The following is a 20,731-nucleotide window of genomic DNA, read 5'->3' on the forward strand; positions in this document are numbered from 1 at the left end:
AGAAAGTTTAAAAGAGGGGAGAAGCTATATACAAAATGTAGAATGGTAATAAGATATGGAATGGTATATAAAATGAGCATGAATTTGAATTTGTGTCTGTAGGAAGAGATGTAACCCGGGATCAAGCTGCTTTCAAAAAAGATGTTTTATGTTTTATGTTTTGTTTATGTTTGTTTTTAAAAATTAATACAATTTTTATAAAAAAAAAAAAAGAGCGCCGGGAGCAGCACCTTCCTAGCGGGAAGATGCTCAGCCGGCGATGGCATCCTCCTCCTCCTCTTCTTCCTCCGCGACTGGCTAGCGTTCTGCCTCTTGCCCTCCCAGAGGAGGGCTGCTTCAGGGCGGGGGAGGCTGCTGTGGTCTGGCGGCGAACGATTCCTCCCTCTGACATCACAATCCGGGCAGCCTGGATGTTCCAATAAGAAATGCTTGCTGGGGGTGCGGTGGGAGGAGGAGGAGGAGGAGGAGGTGGCGGCGGCGTGACTCATGGATTCCTCTCGGGGCTGGCTCCTCCCCTCCCAGCCCCTTCCCATCTCCTCCACATGGGCTACCTCGCAAGCCTCCCGGTGCTGAGAGGGGTGGAGTTGCTGGTGGGAAAGGCTGCTCTTCCGTTTCCCTAACTCTGCCTTGCACCTTGAAGCCCAGCCGCGTGGTGGTTGAGCGGCCGATGGGGCATGGAGGGAGCGGAGGAGGAGGAGGAGGAGAGCGGGCGCGTCTTCTCCAGCTACCCAGCCGTCCGGCGTGTCAGCATTGCAGTGGATGAGACTAACGTCCTGCCGGGGGCTCTGCAGCTGATCCGAACGCTCAGACCACAATGGGAGACGGAGCGCGTTAAAACCAAGGTACGAAGGCAGAGAGAGTTCGCTCGCAGCCGGCAGCCAAAATGCACCCCTGCGGCGAGACTCCTCGGCATCTTCACGTGAGGATACTGAGGGCATAGAAGGAACAACAGCGAGGGGCGTGGGGGCGGGAATGGTATGCCGGAAGTGCAATTCACCCTCTTAGATGGGTGTTTGTTTTTAAGGAACATTCAACAGGTCGAGGTTGGGTTTGGTAGTGCGAGCCTTTCCCCATTAAGATGGACCGGGCAGCACCTTAGCTCTTTCCTTTAAGGTTTAGCTGCACCTCTTCCCCAGGAACATAGTGATTTAACTCGCCCATTGGATTCTCTGATCACTTGTCTTAAAAAGGTGATCCAAAATTAGATCTTTTTCATCCTTTCTGTACATGGATGTGGGTTTGAATCTTCCACCTTAGTTGGCATGCAGAGTGGTCCTTCAGGCACACAGATTATGATCAGGAGGCTTCTTCTGAATGTTTAGTGGATGAAACACCCACTTTGTTCTTTATGATCTCTAAACACCAGCTGAATGCTATTTCCCCCCACAAAATCACCTGATGGTTAAAAGGAATTGATTTTTAAGTGGAGAGATTTCCCCTGCCAGTTCGTTGTAGTCTAGTTGTGTTTAAGCATCAGGTGTGATTGCAGGCATACTGTCTTTAGTTTGGAGAGCGGGATTTGATAGTTGCTGCCTCCTATAATTTCTATTTTTGTGACTCAGTCATATCTGTAAAATAGAAATAGAATGAACATTCTCTTACTCAGAAATAGCATGAACATGAATTGTTCCAATGTTGGCCACCATCCATTTTTCATTCTGCAATCTTGAATCCCTTATAAAGCATGTAAATCAATCTATGTTGGTTTACTTGTATTGTCTTTACAGCAATCTCAGAATAACAAGCCACTCATGACTTTAGCAAGTCATGGAATAAGGAGTGCATTTCTGAGCTACACCTTTTTTTTTTCTTCACAGCTTTTTGCACTTCAGTGTAGGTAAAGCACTTAGCCAGGATTGCAGAAATTGCCCTGTAGCCATGCCCCCTGATCTCAGGAGTCTTAAAAGGAAAAATCTATAAATCACACAGTTGTATGGAAGAAACTAGTATGCTGGTTCTTTATAGGTGCCTTTTCCATGATGCAGCCAATTCATATCTAGAAAAGTTAATTTTAACATATCTGTTTATATAATAGTTGTGCTCTTCAGAATAAATAAGATTTTTGAGTCCCTGACTCAAAGCAGTTAATGACACAGTCTCACAAGATTGCAACTTTGTGCTAATAGTTTTAAGTAGTTTTACATGTTGGACACAGGGATAACTATGCTGAATAATCTGTAATTAAGAAAAACACATTTGATTTACTTGAAGCATCTTCTACAGAGTGAAAATAGTATGTAGTCTGATCTTGCTCTGGATGAACTGACAATTTCTACTTTGCATGCATGAATGTGTAGTTACCCTTGTTTTGCCAAATAACAGTTATTGGTCCCTCTATTACCAAAGTAGGTACTTTGATGTTGGTTAATAAGTGAACCTCCACTTTAACAAAACAGGAAGAATTTCTGTTCCTCTTTTTTTGAAACTGTGCCAGCAAAACAAAAACATATGTTCGTATTCCCTTGGAAAGAGTAACACTGCCTTGGAAATACCTTTTCTAATAAGCTGCTTCTAAACCTGGATTCTAGAACTATCTTCACTTTTAAGTAGCTATGGTCAAACTCAGTTTGGAAATCAACTGAGATATTATTTTCTATATTGAAGACCCGGGTTTTTTTTGTTTCCTACACCCATTTCCAACAATGGATTCAAAACAAGGCTCTTCTCCAGCCCCTTCTGTGAGCCCCCAGTTACCCCCTCTACCACCACGAGCTTTTGAAAAGGCCAAACCAACCACTGCTCTACATGGGGGCCTTCTTGGGCAACAGATATGAATGTGCAGCTGATGATGGGTGATTTATTATTACAGTGTTTTATACTGCCAAGAAAGGTGAAGGATGCTTTTGAGACAGGCATACTATAAACAACACCTTCTGGCTTGGGTAATATGCCCCTTGATAGGGGGTTAGAGAATGATGGACTTCTACCACAGATAGTAATATACCTGGGCCTGCTGAAGCTCAAGATCCTGCCCCTCCTTTTCTTCTTCTTCTTCTTCTTCTTCTTCAACAAGTGGCATTTGGTAATAAACAAGTGTAGCTGAAGGTCTCTGGGAAGCCTCCATTTCACTAAGTCCCTGGAGTCTGAGCAGCTATGTTGCTGTATTCAGAATGCCATTGAGGAAGGCAGATGTGGACTGAGACCTTTGGGGAAAGCTCACTTCGTTGTGATAAAATGAAAATAAACTCTGTCCTGGTGTCATGCAGAGAATTCTACTGGTTCTATTTTTTCCCTACCAGTTCTAATTCAATATGAAAAGAAAGGATGTTTGCTTTCATTATTTCTTTTAGAACAAGAAAGAATGCTGATCATGTTCTTACGAATAAAATAAAATATGCCACTCTTACATTTGCTTAGGTAGGAGGTGGGCAGTGTGAATTGTCCAATCTATTATTTTTTGCTTATCTTTTCGGTTCTTCAGCCACTCTGGCTTTCCATGCTGCAGATCCCCAAGGAACACATCATCAACCCCTGGAGACATTTTCATATTGGGAAGTGTGGTGGCAGTCAGGGATGCTGTGAGTGATTGAATGATGTGATGTGCCTAAACCATCTTCCACTACCTACAATAAAATAAACTTACAAACACTCCTTCTTGAGGGCGATGGTTCATTCTTTGAGCCTATGCATTGGTTTCTGAATGTTTCATTACCAGGCTAGGTAACATTTTCAATGGAGTTTAGGGTGGTGTCAGTGTCAGTGTTCTTCTGCTTATAAGGATTTTGTGTGGACAGTAGGTCTTGTGATGGTGAGGTCACATCAGGTGAAGATCCCATCAGGTCAGGGTCTTGTGATGTGACCTTACCACCCCAAGACCTCCTGACCTCCTGAAACCCTTATAAACAGAACACTGTCGCTGTCATCCCCTAAATCTGCTAAAGATGCTACCTAGCCCGGTAACAAAATGTTCAGAAACCAACCCACAAGCTCAGAGAATGAACCTTCACCCTCATCCTATATACATAATACAGATGTTCAGCACTATTGCCTCCTCCTTCTTCTTCTTCTTCTTCTTCTTCTTCTTCTTCTTCTTCTTCTTCTTCTTCTTCTTCTTCTTCTTCTTCTTCTTCTTCTTCTTCTTCTTCCTCTTCCTCTTCTTCTTCTTCTTCTTCTTCTTCCTCCTCCTCCTCCTCCTCCTCCTCCTCCTCCTCCTCCTCCTCCTCTTCATTATTATTATTCATCACATGTTGTTGTTGTTGTTGTGCTATGGCAGAGTCTGCTTAAAATAAACTTAGAAACACTTAACAAGAGAAATTTGAAAGGCTTTCTCCAGTACCCGACAGTAAGGTAGAACAGAAACACTTTTATCAGGGAAAGAAAACTCCTGAGAAGTTGCAAACCAGATTACAGCAGCATCAAGCATAAGATTTATTACTACAAGCATCATTACCTGCTGTGATTCCCAATCCTAATACCTTGTAATACTAAGATAAAAAGATGCACCTATTCATAGAAACATAGAAAACTGAGGGCAGAAAAAGACCCAGTGGTCCATTGAGTTTGCCGTTTGAGTATTTTGTTTGATTGTGTTTTCTTTTTAATTTATTCTTTTTAATTATTCTTTTTTATTTTATTAATTTTTGCCAGATGATAGACATGTATTTATCCTAAGTAACTAATGATTGACCCACCACCTTTGTTTGAAGTCGGTTCCCAGGTTCTACTACTCTTTCTGTGAAGTAATACTTTCTAACATTACTTTTGAATCTCTCTCTTGTCAGATTGAGGTTATGTCCCTGGGTTCTTGATATTTGCTTAATATTGAAACTACTACCTTCTAGAAACTTATGCAGACCCTCAATATATTTAAAGGTTTCAGTCATGTCCTCCCATTCCCTCCTGTTCTCCAAGCTGCACATGTTCAGTTCCACCAATCTCTCCTGATATGTTTTGTCCCACAGACCTTGCTACAGAGTCTGGAGATGAGCGACATTTTTATTGCTGGTCTTTGGACTTACTCAATTTTATCAATATTTTTTTTTAATGAGGTCTCCAGAGGTATATTCCAAATGGGGTCTGACTAAAGCCCTATATAATGGGATTAGGGACCTGTTCTTTCCTACTGGTGATCCCTCTAGTGATAATCCCAAAATTTTGTTTGTCTTCACAGTTGCCTGGCCATACACTGTTTATTCATTTTGCAGTCATCTGCTATGAGCACACCTAAGTCCTTTTCTTCTGTTGTTCTGTCTAACACTGTACCCCACCCCAATACTATAGTCTGCCAGTGGGTTCATTTATTCATTTTTTGAAGGAATATTTTGCTAGATGGTTAATAGAAAAAGCACTCATCCCCATAAAAGCTACTGCGGATTAAAAAGGAGGAGGGAACTATGACCATTGTTACTGACTGGGAGAAATGATATCCTGACCCCCTGTTTGATGTGATTCTGAAGGGATGCAGGCTTGTTGGCTGTGACTCTCTACCCAATTTGGCTGGGTGCCCTCATCAAGCAGGTTCTCAGCAAGCCTGGGGAGTCTGTGGCAGAAGGATCATTACAAATTTATAAATTGTCAAGTATAATCAAATGGAAAAAATCAGTGGGAAAATAAATGGGAAAGGTCATCTATAAAGAGCGGGGGGGGGGGGGGAGAAATGCTAAGACTATGAGTTCTCTAGGATAGTTTGTTCCTCTGCATGCACAGCTTTGGTTTCTGCACCAATCACATCTTTTCTGGAGTAGGGGTTCTCCTTATAATCATTCATGCCTTGATTACCACATGAAACAGTCCTTGAAGACCACCCAGAAACTGAGGCTGGTGCAAAATGTCATGCTGTGAGCAATTACAGGCACTGCTTAAAGTGTACAAGTTACACCTATGCACCGCAAGCTTCCACAAGATTTGTATCCACCTATCTCATCAGATCCACATGAGAAGCATACTAAAAGTCCTGTCCCTTGAAGAGTCATCTAGCAGGACCAGGAAGAGACCCTTTTCTGTTATGGCATCCAGGAAACACCATTCCTCCAGATATCAGATTGCTACTGATCATGTTGGCCTTTTGCAAGTCCCTGAAAGCCAGAGCTGTTGTTCATATTAAGCCACCTCCAATGTTCTTGTCTGTAGATCAAATCTTATATTAGGATTTGTCCTTCCACCACTTAATTTGCCCTGTTTTTTGCTGGGTTGGGATAAAGAGTTTAGTTTGGGGAATGTGAAATGAGGTGGTTAAACCAAAGAGATGAGAAAAATATGGAGGTAGGCAAAAGCCCATCGACAACAAACTCTTCTTTCTGTCTCTGTGACATGCTATGATTTGCTATTTGTATGGTTATTGCAATCACTGACAGCATTCACAAACTGCTAGCATTGGGCAAGTACTATAATCAAGATATTGAAGGCTTATGTAAATTGAAGACTATAAAGTAACCTTTGGCCTCTTTTAGCAGCTCATCTTCCCCATTTTACAGCTGAGCAAACTGGAAGCATTTCTGTCCAATGCTCAAATAAAATGAAGTTCCTGGGCATTCAGATTTGAGAAATCATTCAGGACTCCTACTTCATGCTTGTCTAAGCAAAAAGCCCATTAGGGTTAGCACCTCTAGTTGATGATCCCAGTATTTATTAGTTGTATTATATTTTACTTTAGTTCTGCCATGTTCATGGTATATAAGTTCAATAAACAAGAATATAATAGACAAAATAGTCTGGGTAGTGTATGTGGGAGTACCTACAGAACAGAAGAGAAAGAACTGGAGAAAATCACAAAATATAAAGACCTGCAAGTAGATGTAGAATAACTGTGGCAAAAGAAAGCAAAGATAGTATCAATAATAACAGTAGGTGCCTTGTATGTAATCATAAACATCTGAAGCACCACTTGAACACCACTGGCATTGACAAAATCATCGTCAATTGCACAATGCAGCATTACTTGGAACAACTTACATTTTGTGATGGTACCTTTAATGCCATTAAACAACAAGGAGCATAGGTGGGTGTGGAATGTTACCTGTACACCAGGCAGTAGAATAAGAAAAAAGCACATTGAAAGAATATATGAAGTACAGTGAAGAAGCACTGAAGCTAGTACACTACGAAAACTTACTGAATAATGGAGAGACTGACACCAACTGAAGAGTAGAAAAGAGACATGGTAAGAAAAAGTATTACATGAGCAGTACATTAAAAAAAAAATAGCAAAAATGCAGATAATAAAAAGACCTGAAAAAAACTCCAGAGAATATTGTCAAGAGGAAGCAAAACATAGGAATGTCTATTACACACGACAATTCTATCACTTTGCATCATTGGCCCTCTACCTAAAGTTTTCCCATCATTGATGAATACACTTGATAGGATGCTCTGCTGAACTCAGTAGGGCAGGGGTGTCAAACTTGTGGGCCAATGCATCACACGCTGGCACACCTACACCTGGTTTATGGGGGGAAAGTCGTGATATGTTACATGACGACAAGTTTGACCCCCCTGCAGTAGGGTAAGCTTACTTAGGCTTATATCAAGTCTCTTAGCAGAGAAATAAGGAATTTCTCCTTTCTAAAAGTTGCTCTACTGCATCCAATCATCCCTCAACATTGTTGATGCTAGCTGAGACTGCTGGAAAAAGGTTATTCAACATATGAAAAACTACTGACTCTTCATCATTCATGTTTTAGCAGATGGGATTTTAAAGCTTGATTCAGGTCAAAAAGATGCTGCCATTCTTTATGAACATTATCTTTGTTCATGATGTTTAAAGAGTATTGAGGGATTAATCCCTTCCCAAAAGAACTTACAATAGAAAAACATGGGAGAAGAAACAGGAACACGAGGGAGACAGAGGCAGAGATAAATAAGATTAGTGGAGCTTGCTTTAATTGCATATGTTTATGTATAATTACAGACCAAGTTATAATAGGACATGGGAAGCAATGTTATGTGAGCAAAAGGAGTATATAGAACTAGTAAGAGAGGAACAAATTTTTTCACTGGTACTCGTAAAATGCTATTTGGCATTTATTAAAAAAAAAAAAAAGTCAGATGTTGAGACTGGATTTGAATTTTAGTCACCTATCAAGTCTTTGCTCAAGATTCCATCCAGGGCACTTATTACTATTAGTACCATGCTATCTTTGCTTTTTTTTGCCATAATTATTCTTCTTTGTGGGGCTTTATATTTTGTGACTTTCTCCAGGTCTTTCTCCTCTGTTCTGTCTCCAAGTTGTATCACATCCACTATTCAGACTTTTTGCCTTTGTTATTGACAATTCTTAAGTCTGTTAAGTAACTGCTTGTCTGCTTGAATGTTACTGGTAGGTGCTTGTCTGTTTGAAATTATTATTTTATAAGGTGCAGAGTATTTAGTAGCAGTCAAAATATATAAGGAAGTCACACACCAATATTAAGTGAAAAGCTGAGTGACTTTCAAGAAAGAAACAGTGAACCAAAAATTGCTCTTTTGAGAGCAGAGTCAACGACCTGGTGGAATGAAGAGCAATGAATGGACCAACTCTTTTTGAATTCCAGACAAGGATAGGAATGGCATCATTGACAAGTCCTAGAGTCAGTTGTTTTTCACAAGGAGACCACCAAAGAGCGGTCTCCAACAGGTTCAGATCTCTTGGACACAAGGGGTAATCACTGTAGTCCTAACCACAGTTCAGCACCTTTCTAAACGATACTAGGTTCACATGCTTACTTTTCTAATCACTTTTGGAAATTGCTTGTTAGCTGTTTTTTCAACTATTACATGAACTTCCAGAATGGCAAGTTTGATACGGTGAATGAGTTTCCTTCAGCCCTCAGCAAGAAAAGTTTTAAATATAATTAAGATTTATTTTTTTAAATTCTGGGGAATGGGGGACAAATAGGAAAAGGCTGATTAAAACATTGAGTTTGAAAAGTTATAAGCAGACTAAGGGTCCAGATGGATTTAAATTAAGATTTTGAAATTAATTATAAGAATCCTTCCCTTGGGAAAATGTTGTTTTGAATTCATAAAAAAATAGGATGAAACTTCAAAGATTGGCCACTAGAAGGAACTAGAAGGAATTAAATATTACAATTAAAGGAAAAGAACATTTAAATTAGGTTTACTAATATGGAATGGAGCAAAATACTTCAACATTGAATTTTATATTTGAACAATGGACCCAGAAATTTTAAGAGTATCTACCATTATAGATAGACTTGGTTTAAAATATGCCAAAAAACAAGTTTTACTGGACAAGATTGAAAGTACCTGAAAATAAATTTTAAAATGACCGAGATTGATCTGAAAGTGGATTTTAGGATGACAAGTTAAATGATATAGAAAAAGATGCCACATCGGATATACATATGAATCTGGCTGATGTCTTAATACTTAAAAGAGGTATACAAATAACAAACCAAAAGAATAATCTGGACAGCTTTCCTATACTGAATTTACAAAAAAGACTTGTTAAAAAACTTTGTGAGAAGGGACGAAGAAAAATAAATAAAAAGAAATCAAGTTCTAAAGTATTCTTTGAAAGGACTAAAGATTTAGATTGTTAAAAGTGAAAGGAAGGAATATAAAGTTGGTTTATTTGGTCAAAGTTAGAAGTGATATGTTGTCTCTGATAATCCTTAATGGACTTTAGCTGATCAAGCCTGAACAATGAGATTTTTAGGTTTTGTTTATGATAAGATATGAGAAATGAGAAGAAGAGATCATTTGGCACTGATGCCATTTTTTGAAGTTCAGCAAAACTGATTCTTCCCAACTTTACCAGACTCTTTTCCTCTCTCAGATACTGTTCATTTCTTACTCATTATGAAGTATGTGTGTATGTGTGTGTCTATAGCTTTTCTAGAAATAGATATCATGGGTTTTGTGGGAGGGGTTTGTAAAATGACTTGTAGCATAGATTTATTTCCTGCTTTATCCTTGTCACATGGTTATGCACCTGAACTATTGTTTGATGTGAAGCTCCTTGGGCTGGATGTTGAAATTCTATTAAAAAGCCATTTGGGTTATACATCACCTGAGGTCTACTTATTTGTAATGTAAGAGAAATACCTGAAGCTGTAACACCGCACTTTGAAACACAAGAACATGGAAACATTAGTGGCTTGCTGAATTAGACTACTAAACATTTAGTTCAGCATTTGTTATTATGCAGTGGCCAAACTCACAAACGCAGGTAAAAAGTATTTCTTTTTAATTGGCCCTTAATCTCTTCAAATTTGTCTTAATCACCATTTCTGAGTTTCAATATTATGAGAAAGAAAGAATAGCTTGTAAAATGTATTCACATTTCATATTATGAGAAAGAAAGAATAACTTTGAAAAAACGTATTCACATTTTTTTATATTGGGCAAAAGTGTGTACACTTCCACCAGATTGGATAGGGTGGGCATTCTCCAGGCCCCTTCTCTTAGATGTTGCCATCTATTGGGACTTAGGAAGTGTTCCCTTTCCCATAGCAGCCCCTCCCCTGTGGAATGCCCTTTCCCCATGAGAACAGGCAGGCCACACCCCTTAGCCATCTGGAAATCTGTAAAGTACTAACTCTTCTACCCAAGTATTTAGGGTTTATTTTTGGCTTTTGTTGTTATGAGCCACCCAGAGTTCTATATCTTAATATAGACAGCTATATACTGTAAGTCTTTTCAATCAATCAATCTCTTTTATATCTGCTAATTCATCCCTATTTTTAAATGCTGCTATTGTCTCTAGGACTGTAGCCCAGAAGTTCTCAGCTAGGGGCCATATGGTCCCCTGAGGGGACCTAGGATTTTTTAAGGGGGCTTACATAGCAGGCCATGGCATGTACTGAGGGAGCCATAGAAAAGTGTATTATAAATAGATTATAAAAGTGTATTATAAATAGATTCCCACTGATGTAAGAACATGTACCAGTTAGTGATCTATGTCCATATCCAGTAATGAGACCTGGACAGGAGGGAACCGTATTGAAAAAGCAAGGTCAGAAAAAGTGCATGGTGAAAAAAGGCTGAGAACCACTGCTCTATCCTCTTCACTATTTGGGTTGCCTCTCTTTGCCCTTTCTCTTATTCTGCCTGAAGCCAGGTAGATTGTTGTAAGATTTACTAATTAACTCTTATATTTCCAATTCCTAATGATGCCAAGGGTGGAATTTACCATTTTTAAAGCAACCATAGGCTGAGGTGACATTTCTGACAGACAGAGCTTGTCCCTCATGATTCCAAAATCTTTTTGATCTCAGCTCCCAGCAATAAACAAATTGAATTTTGCATTTTGTGTGCCAAGTTGTATCACTTAGCAATCATGATAATATGGACTTACATTTGTCGTTGTAGTTCCCATTTACCCAGTTTAGACAGAACCTTTTGGACATCTTCCCAATTTCTTTTTGTGAGCTGTTTGGTATCAAGATCAAACTGGGCCAACTGACTATTTATCCCTAGCACTAACTTCCTATACTGGACCCAGCCTAGTTTGATCATTCCTTCAATCTGAGAACGCTCTTTTTATTCTTATTCTCTGGGCCCCTTGTTTCTCAACCTTGACTACTTTAAGATACAGTATATGGTTTCAATTCCCAGAATTCCCCAGCTAGCATATCTTAAAGTTTTCAAGCTTGAGAGACAGAAACACTGGTGTGGGCCAATCCTATGGACTCAGAAACACATGGAAGTCTAGCAGCTTGTTTTATAAACAAGAGAAATCCATCTGTTCAGGCAACCAGCCAAATTAGGGACAGAAGCCGTCTGTTTGCTTGTGAGAAGCAGTCTAAGCAGCACATCCTCGATGGAGATATCTCCATTGATCTGGGACCCAGGGCTACTTTTAAAAAGAAAATGGAGCAAAGGAAATGGATTTTGGAAGGACTGCAAATTTTTGAGCTTAATTTTTTTAGTTCTAATCATATGTAATGGTTGGTCCTTGTGCAAGTTAATAAAAATATGCATGCTGCAATTCCAAATGTTCTGTTTTCTGCCCCAGAAGCCAGTATCCAAAAGCATGCTGAAAAGAACTCTTCATGTGTAGAAGTAATGTTTTTCATAATAATAATGCAGTTTGAATAGAATTCAAGTTTTGCTCAAGAAGAGCTGCTGGGATATTCCATTCAGCACCGTAGTGCAGATGAGTAGGGAAAATGATTATTTGTTTCATGGCTGTTTCAAAAATCTACATTCCCCTTTCGAGGCCATGAAGTTAACTCTACTAAAATGCATGCAGCCTTTGTACATACTAAAGCATGCTGGATGACACATCATTCTGAGTTTGGTTTTTTTTTTATTTTAGAGCGTCATGCAGTTTAAATATTGTAATTAGACTTGCATCATCTGTGACATTATCAAAGGACAAGAATTAACGATAGTAATATTAATCCATTCATTCAGCATGTACCATAGCATTGTTAAATTAACTGGTTTTGGTATACCATATTTTCCTTTTTCCTCCCCTTATCTGCTGCTTTGCTGATTTTCATGCAAATATAAAATATAGATGCATATTTTCAATAGAATGTGCTGCACATCTCTTTTTTTATCCAAGTTTCAGCTTACAAGAGCTAAGTCCCAGGTTAAATTCTCAGGTCCAATTTATTTATTCCATATGAAACTCATATTTCCTCCAATAAACTGTAGGTTGCATTCATATTTTCCTCCCGCCTTCCATTTAACCCTTGAAACAATCTTGTGAACTTCATTAAGCTAAGATAGCAAGTGACAGCTGGCTCAAGGATGCCCAATGATTTGTTTGTACTTGATTAGGAATAGTCATTTTAACCTTGATTTAAGTATCATTTTAAACCAGGAATGGGAAATCTGTAGTTCTCCAAGTGCTGTTGAACAACAGCTGCTTAGGAGCCCAACCTCTAGTTCCATGTACTACAGTCTCCCTACTTTATTATATTAAGCTGCTTTCCTATAGTATAACCTCAAAAGATAAACAGATGAATACCCTTTCTATGTGGCCCCAAAGTTTGCATTGCAATGCTCTCCACCTTTGATCATCTTCCTGAGGCTGTCCCTCTCCGTAGCATAAGAGATCCAATATATTTGGAGGCTGTAGAAGCTATGTCAGACACATGCAGTAGATGTCCTTCAGTTATTGTTCTCAACTCTTGTTAACCTACACTAACTTAGCCATTGAAGGGGCTTGGTGAATGCACTGTGCAATAGCGTTGTCTACAACTATGAAGAATGAAATGAAAGAAGTGACAACCTACCTGCCAGGAAGTGGCACCATCAAGGGCGGTGGGTGGGAGAGGAATGGAGAGAGATTTCAACATCTATTTTCAAAGGTGGAACATCAAGACATGATAGCAATAACAACTTTTTAAATTATTACAACCAGCATCTCACAATATTTTTTGTGAAACCTTTCCCCCAAATGTATTCTTTTACAACAAAACAAGTTGAAACTCAGACACTTGTATCTTACTCTTTCCCTTGGTTCATATACAACATAAAATCAAGGGTTTTTTTTTTTTTTGAATAACCCATAATGACCCATTCACATATAATGCAAAAACAAAATTTATGGCTTCTCACATTTTCTGCTACATTTAAAAAAAGACTTTCAGGCCTCAGATGGCTGAATGTTATATATTGGACTGTCCTTTTAGAGCAATTATGATTGTTCAGCCTGCCTTTCTCTTTGTCCCTGTCTAAGCTCTTCACTGAAGGCATCACCAACAAGCTAATGGCTTGTTTCACAGATGAGAATATGAGAGATGCAGTCCTGGTGCGGGTCTATGGCAGGAAAACAGAACTTATTGTGGACCGAGCCAATGAGCTGAGAAATTTCCAAGTCCTTCAGGATAACGGCTGTGCCCCCAACCTCTTCTGCACTTTTGAGAATGGATATTGCTATGAATTCATGTCAGGGAAAGCTCTGGGACCAGAACATATCCGGGAGCCAAGTATGTTCAGGTATGTGTACTTCCTTGCTCAAATCTGGAAATAAAGCGGATAGTTATTATGAATAGGAAAAGGTATTTGCTCCCTGCTTTTAGTCTGGCCCCATAGTGCTATTGTGATATAGCTGACGTATTACTCAATTCCCAATTTAAAAAGTTTTAGAGATAACACAGAGAAAAAGAGATGCTCAGGAGCCTCAGAGCTTTTGCGTAACGGTGTTTCAATGTCAGGATACAAACCCACCAAATTCCCCTTTCTCTACTCTGTCCCAACCCCAGATGTTTTCTGCTGTAAAAAGAATGAATGAATAAAAAGGGCTATAGCTGATGCATGTTTTGAAATCCAGCGAAGATGCTTAAACTTCATTTTCATTTAATAGGAGACACAGTTGGGAAATTAGATCATTTATAGATCTTCAAATTAGTTGCACAGGAGACCACAAGGAGTATTTCTTTTGCAGATTATTTTTCTCAAAGCAATTTTTCTTTAGATAGGTTGAACTATGATTCCCATTATCCCAAGGGAGACTAAAACAGGCTGGAGATTATGAATATCACAATCACATTTTTCTGGAGGTACTAGATTAAGGAAAACTGTTTTAAAAGTAAGTAAGTTTTAAAAGAAAGCTACTTTCCCAAAGTAATACCAAGTGAGAACCCCAATACCGCATAATTTTGATCAATTACCATGGTACTGTATTTAGCACAATCACTAGCACTGATGAACGTTTACCTAGTTTGGGTATTGAAACGTGTGCAAGAAAACAAATAAGATCAGAGAACACCAAGGACCTCTCCTTTCAACCCTGAACCACAAATATTCTCCTGTATTGGTATGTAATTAGAAAATAATTAGCATGTTTAAAGCAATACTTTGTATAATGTTCTCTTGGATCAGAGATCCCATATACTAAATTTGGGGGATGTTTATGTAATAGATGTAGAGCATCCATCTATCCAGAGTATTAAGTTAGATACGTTGTCATGCTAGATTTATCGGAACTGGGATACAGAAAGTAGAGTACAATATTTGCTGATTTTTGTGGGCTCTTTTCAGTTGTCAGAAAATGAACTAGAGGTATATTAGTGTTTCTTTTTTTTTTACATGCAAAATTAGGGAACATTTTGAAGACAAACTGCTTAAATAAAAAAAAATGAATTAATTGAGATCTGGCTGGATTTTCCAAATTAGCACTGATGATGTTACTTGGTCTGGTAATGAAAGATTTGCAAGAAAAAAAATCAAGCTCAGAACTCCCAAATTATCTTTTTTATGCAGTTCTAATTCATCTGTTGTGGCTTTAATTTGTACAACTCAAAGTAACATGTATGATGTTACTTCCTCCTGTTTTCCCTACAATAGTCCATTGTCTTGGACTAAGAAGAACCATCCTAAAGTCAGCCAGAAAGCTTCCAGAGATCAGGGACAACTTAAGTTCCCAATCTCCCACCTTAGCCACTACACAAAACTGGCTCCCTCTTTTGCTACATTAAAACAGTTGAACTGTTCGTTCTTTGTGATTTATTTTAGGCTAGTAGCTCAGGAGATGGCCAAAATGCACAGGATTCATACCAACGGGAGTCTTCCCAAGCCTTGTCTTTGGCACAGATTGTACAAGTACTTTAATATTGTGAAAACGGAGTTTGCCAAAAAGACATCAAATTCCAGGTAAATTTAAAAAATAAAAATGAATATCTGGTAAATACAACAGTTAACAGTTTTGGTTATGGCAAATTCAATTATTTTAAGCATATAGTGCAAAATGCTGGGATAAGCAATGAATCAAGGAAAAATAATAAATTTGTTCTCATTTAAAACACATACACACCCATGATAAAAGTTATGGCTGGGTTGTGGACAAAGTTTTTGAACTTTCAAAATTGAAAAGATGTACATAAATTTGTTGAATGAATTTGACTGGCCTTTTGTTGAAAACTTAGAACACTTATACATGGTTTATCAGATTTGATTGACTTCTATAACCTGATGCCCTCCAGATGTGTTATAGTCCAACATATATAGAAAGCCAGTAGACAGAACAAATGGGTTTTAATACTGAATAATGTAGAAATATCAGACCACAAAGAGTACAAGTCAGTGTCATTTATGTTGCAGCAAAAATTGTCTGTTACACATTTTACGTGCTTTAGAGTAAAAAGTTATATAGTTTAGAATTTCACCTAGAATTATACAGTGCAATAAATCACAACAGCATTTATTCTGAAATAGATTTTTTTCCTTTCTGAATAAAATGCCTATTTGTCTTCTGTGCATTTAAAGCACAATTATACATTAGGTTACTATAGGGGGCACCTCAGTGGTGGTATTCTACCGGTTCGGCCTGGTTCTGCCAAGCCGTTAGTGCCAATGAGCAGTGGAGACCGAACCAGTTATCTCCGACACTCTGCTGTTGGGCCGACCCGCCTACCCAGTCTCCCATACTCACCTTTATCCTCTGCTTTTGAAGAGCAGCTACTTTGCACGGCATAGCAATTGCTGCGCGGCAACTGCTGAAGCGACTGGGATCATGCAGGATTGCAGGAGGTGACTCAAAATGCATCTGCACCTGCGCAAAATGCACTTTTGGCACACGCATGCATGCAAAGTGTGTGCACGTGCACAAAGCGTGCCCACCAAGCCACGCCCACCGAGCTGGGAGTAAAAATATTTGAAATGCACCACTGGGACACCCCACAGTATGATCCATCTTTTTGCAAAGTTCTTACAGCAAACCGTATTCAGGCACATTTATTTCAAATATCCCAAGATTTTCACATCTGTGTATAACTGATACTGATTTATAGGAGTATGCTTCTAGTTCTCCTGTCCAATTTCACTTCTACTTAGTCCACTTGCACAGATGGGCAAAAGGCAAGAAATCTGAGCACGGTATAGTAAGGATTGTGTTTGCTTTGCCATTCAATTTCGTTTATTGTCTACCAGTGTGCATGGCATCACTTTGTTTTCTTTCTCAAGCTTCCTTCAGGAAATGCAGATTCCTAGCCTAGAGGTGTTAGAAGAAGAGATTCATTGGATGAAAGAACATCTCTCCCAGCTTCAGTCTCCAATCGTCTTCTGCCACAATGACCTTTTGAGCAAGAACATCATCTACAACAAAGCTGAAGGTTTGTTACCTTGTTCTCAGACATGCATAATGCTTGCAAACCAAGCATTAGTTAATTTAGAACATCATTCAAGATAAAAATGATATTGGCACTTTTTTTTTAGAAAAAGTCTCTTTGCTAGGAATTCACTTGCAACAGTTTCTGGCTTTATTTTTTCAGGTCATGTCCGGTTCATAGATTATGAATATACTGGCTACAATTACCAAGCATATGACATTGGGAATCATTTTAATGAATTTGCAGGTGAGTGGATATCCTCCCCCCACCCCGGCATTTCCTGCATTTGTAGAAGCAGGAAATATCTTGTTATACTTAAGATTGAAATACATTATATATCACTTTTCTCCTATACTAACAGCAGCAACTCATTACTCATAAAAGGCACTGCTCTTTAACCTGCTGCCAAGTATCTGCAGATCTCTCACTGTGCTGACTTATTGTGCTCCAAGATGTGAGAGTTGTTTCTGGGCTACTAATTCCCATTTTGCTTGCCAGCAGATTCAAAGAATGCCCCTGTCAGAATCTGAATCTGAGGAGAAAGATGAACAGCTGACAGGGAATGGGAGTATGGCTCGGTTGGCTGTGGAGGAAACTGGGGAAGGGCAAAGTCCAGCTGGACAGAGCAGGGGGGAGGTAGAACAAGGGAGAGGGAGTTCTAAGGAAGACCCAGGCCCACCTCCTCTTCATCCTTGGCCACGTAGGGGAGGAACAGAGAAGAGAGCAATGTGGGTTGCATAGCTTATGGGGGAGGAAAGGGCCCTGATTTCCTTCATTAGGCACACCTGCGAAGAAAGTTTAAAAGAGATGCAAGCTGAGTTTGGCGTCTGCTGGGAACAAATGTGAGTTTATCTTGTGTTGACTTTGGTTATCTGCGTTCCTGGCATCCTCCCAACTGGGTTGAATTACTGCCGTTCCTTCATATCTGGAATTCCTTCTCTTGCCCTGCTGAACTAATTACCTCATCTTGCATTGATTGGACTTATAGTTACAGTTTTTTGTTGACAACCTTTTGGACTTGAATCTCTGCAGCCAATGGCTGTTCCTAGAAGAGTTTTTCTCCATTACAGAAGGTAACCAGGACATTGGGAGCAAAGTTGGAGCAAATAAAGGGACTCCTACTTATTATTTGACTGTATTGCCTTTGTGCCCCAGGTCATCGCAGAATGGAAGGCAAAGCTCGAATAAGTTTGCTTTAAATTACAAACTGCTGAGAAACACTATCAACATAGCGATAAATGGCTTAGAGAGTCCATCGGAGTTGGGCAGCCAATATGTTGAAATAAATAAATAATAGCATCTTAAATAGCCATTTTAGGTCACTGTAAGATGATTTCCCTACCCTGATCCTCCCTCTTTCTCTTCAGCAGTTCTGATTTTAAGGATGGGTTTTAGAAACCAACTGGAAGATTTTCAGAAGGAAAATCCAAAAGTTGTTAAGAAAAGATTTAAGCGGTAGCACTTCTTCAGAATAAGCTGTTGATTGCATGGCTATTTGTTTCTGCTGCACTATATACTAGAACAGAATTAACATGATTGCAGAAGAGAAGCAGGCTTGCTCTGTGTGATAGTCTACACTGAGAAGCAGGACTTCTCTTGATTTTGCTGAATGACTTTTAACAAATCTTTTAAGATATGTAGAACTTGGGGGCCCTATTTTGCACTGATTCCAGCAGTATTTAATTAAATGTTTCCAGAACACAGTGTTGGATATTGCTCAGCTTCCCAATTCCCCTCAGGACCTTATCTTCTCCTTTAAGAAACACAAATATCTGCATAATGCCAGTGGAGAAGATAATTCAGAGCTGTGTCTTATAATTAAGCTTTGGCTGGACACTTCAGAATTGTCCTTTCAAGGAAAATGTCTTGAACCTGTATCTGAAATCAGTGAGAAATTGGATGTGGGCCAAAAAAAAAGCCTCAAACCAGCCAAATCTCCTTCAGGTGTTGCTTTTGACAACCATACACTGAGGTACTGGCACTTTGCTGCTAATCCCTGTTCCCTGTGGAGATGATTTTGAAAGGGGTTTGGAAAATTTTGGTAGTATGATAATGTAATAGATGGATTATTGTCTTGTAGATACTTTAGAAGCTATTTATTACCAGGCTTAGAACAGCTATTCCCAATGCTTGCTAAGTTCAGTTCAAGGTTGCTCTTTTAGATCTATAAATGGCTTGGGCCAGAATATCTCAAAGACTGCTTCCTCCCTTGTGAGATTACTTATAATCTATAACATTCATCAGGAGTCCTGAAGGAGAGGCTAGGCTGGCGGATGTAGTATACAGGATGTTTTCCATAGCACTGTAATGTTGGGAGTTTGATTCCAAGAGCAAGTAGGATGGGTCCATCCTTATTTACTTTTGTAGTCCAATAAAGAAGTATTGTTTGGTTAGACCTTTGATGTCCTCTGCTTGATGTGAAGCCCAACAAAAGGAAGAAAAGCAATGGGAAGAAAGGATTGAGCTGTGGTTACATTGATTCAAAGCTTTTCTTAGTTTGGGTCTTTTATTCATTCCATCAATAAACACCCGCATTCATTCTTTGTAGCGAGCTACAATATGAAACAACAGCTTATCCATTAGACGAGTTCTCTCAGCATTTCATTATTTCCCTTCTCAGCCTCTTCTCCTCTTAAATCTCTCTCCTTGGTTCTACCAGTCAAATTCCTTCAGTTTGTTCAAATAACGACAGAAACTGTCATAGAAGTACTTCCTTCTATAAACTTATTTTTCCTTCTTCTGTTGTAACCTTGCAGTTTCTTATTAATATGCAACAATAGTACAGTAATGCATTGGGGTATACAAATCTTAAAATCAATCCAAACTTTCCAACAGTCTGGCTAAATTTAAGCCCATGTATTTTCTGGTCTCGGTTTAACCCATTTCCATCCAGTCTGACATCGACTGCACCGAGTCCTCTTGCCTTCTCTGCTCCCAGGGCTCAATGAAGTCGATTACAGCTTATATCCATGCAAGGAAGTCCAATTGCAATGGCTGAGGTACTACCTGCAGTCTTACAAGAAACTAAGCCCAGAGGACCAGGGAGAAGGAAACAAAAGCAGAGGAGGGAGTGGAGCAATATCTGAAGAAGAACTGGAGAGTCTCTATGTGCAAGTGAACCAGTTTGCTTTGGTGAGTATTTTCAAAATGACCGAAGGGTGGATAAAATAAGAGAGAATATTGCATGGTCTGAAAACTGAAGCTGTCCAAGTCACATTAATCTAATGGCCATTTTTATATTTATATTAATTTATTAATTAAAAAGAAAGCCACATCATACTAATCGTTTGTTTTCTAATCTCTCTTCATCCCTTCATCTATTAGCTATTCTCATCTATAGATCAATGTGAGGTCTTCTAGATATTTTGGATAACAGCTGTCATATTCCACAGCCAATATGATTATTGGCAATTGAAATTCATTTGTTTGGAAGGCACTCTATTAGAAGAGGGTATTCTGTAACTATTTATTCTACCCTGCAGCCTAAACCTAAGACAACACATTTGTTTGCCTAAAAGTGGAGGCTAGTACTGTAAAAGTCAGCTTCTACTTGCATCAATCTGTGTATGGTTCTTATTCCTGCAGTTCTAGGGGCAATCTAATTTGAATGTTTGCAACCATGTAGCTTCAACAACAGTCATTATTCCCTGTTTCATTTAGATCAGCGTAAGATTTTGAAGAACATCAAACCACATAGGTACAAATTTAGCTGGACCCAGTTCGGATATTTTTGTGCTATATTTTGTTCATCCTTCTCATGACTTTGATCATTCTGCAGTGGTTTTTA

At 39.0% G+C, this 20,731-nt stretch overlaps 1 protein-coding gene across 1 annotated transcript in view; it reads left to right on the forward strand.

Moving 5' to 3' along the window:
- Positions 1–467: 467 nt before the first annotated feature.
- The window catches only part of ETNK2 (ethanolamine kinase 2), a 28,441-nt gene continuing 8,177 nt past the window's right edge, over positions 468–20,731 (forward strand). The window contains exons 1-6 of the mRNA XM_026715628.2: positions 468–842; positions 13,575–13,834; positions 15,353–15,490; positions 16,799–16,947; positions 17,107–17,190; positions 19,883–20,076. Coding sequence (XP_026571413.1) covers positions 675–842; positions 13,575–13,834; positions 15,353–15,490; positions 16,799–16,947; positions 17,107–17,190; positions 19,883–20,076 — 993 coding nt within the window. The 5' untranslated portion in view covers positions 468–674. The remainder of the gene's footprint in view (positions 843–13,574; positions 13,835–15,352; positions 15,491–16,798; positions 16,948–17,106; positions 17,191–19,882; positions 20,077–20,731) is intronic.

This window comes from Pseudonaja textilis, chromosome 3 (genome assembly GCF_049901715.1).
Source record: "Pseudonaja textilis isolate UNSWEBS1 chromosome 3, rPseTex1.2, whole genome shotgun sequence".
Taxonomy (NCBI): Eukaryota; Metazoa; Chordata; class Lepidosauria; order Squamata; family Elapidae; genus Pseudonaja; species Pseudonaja textilis.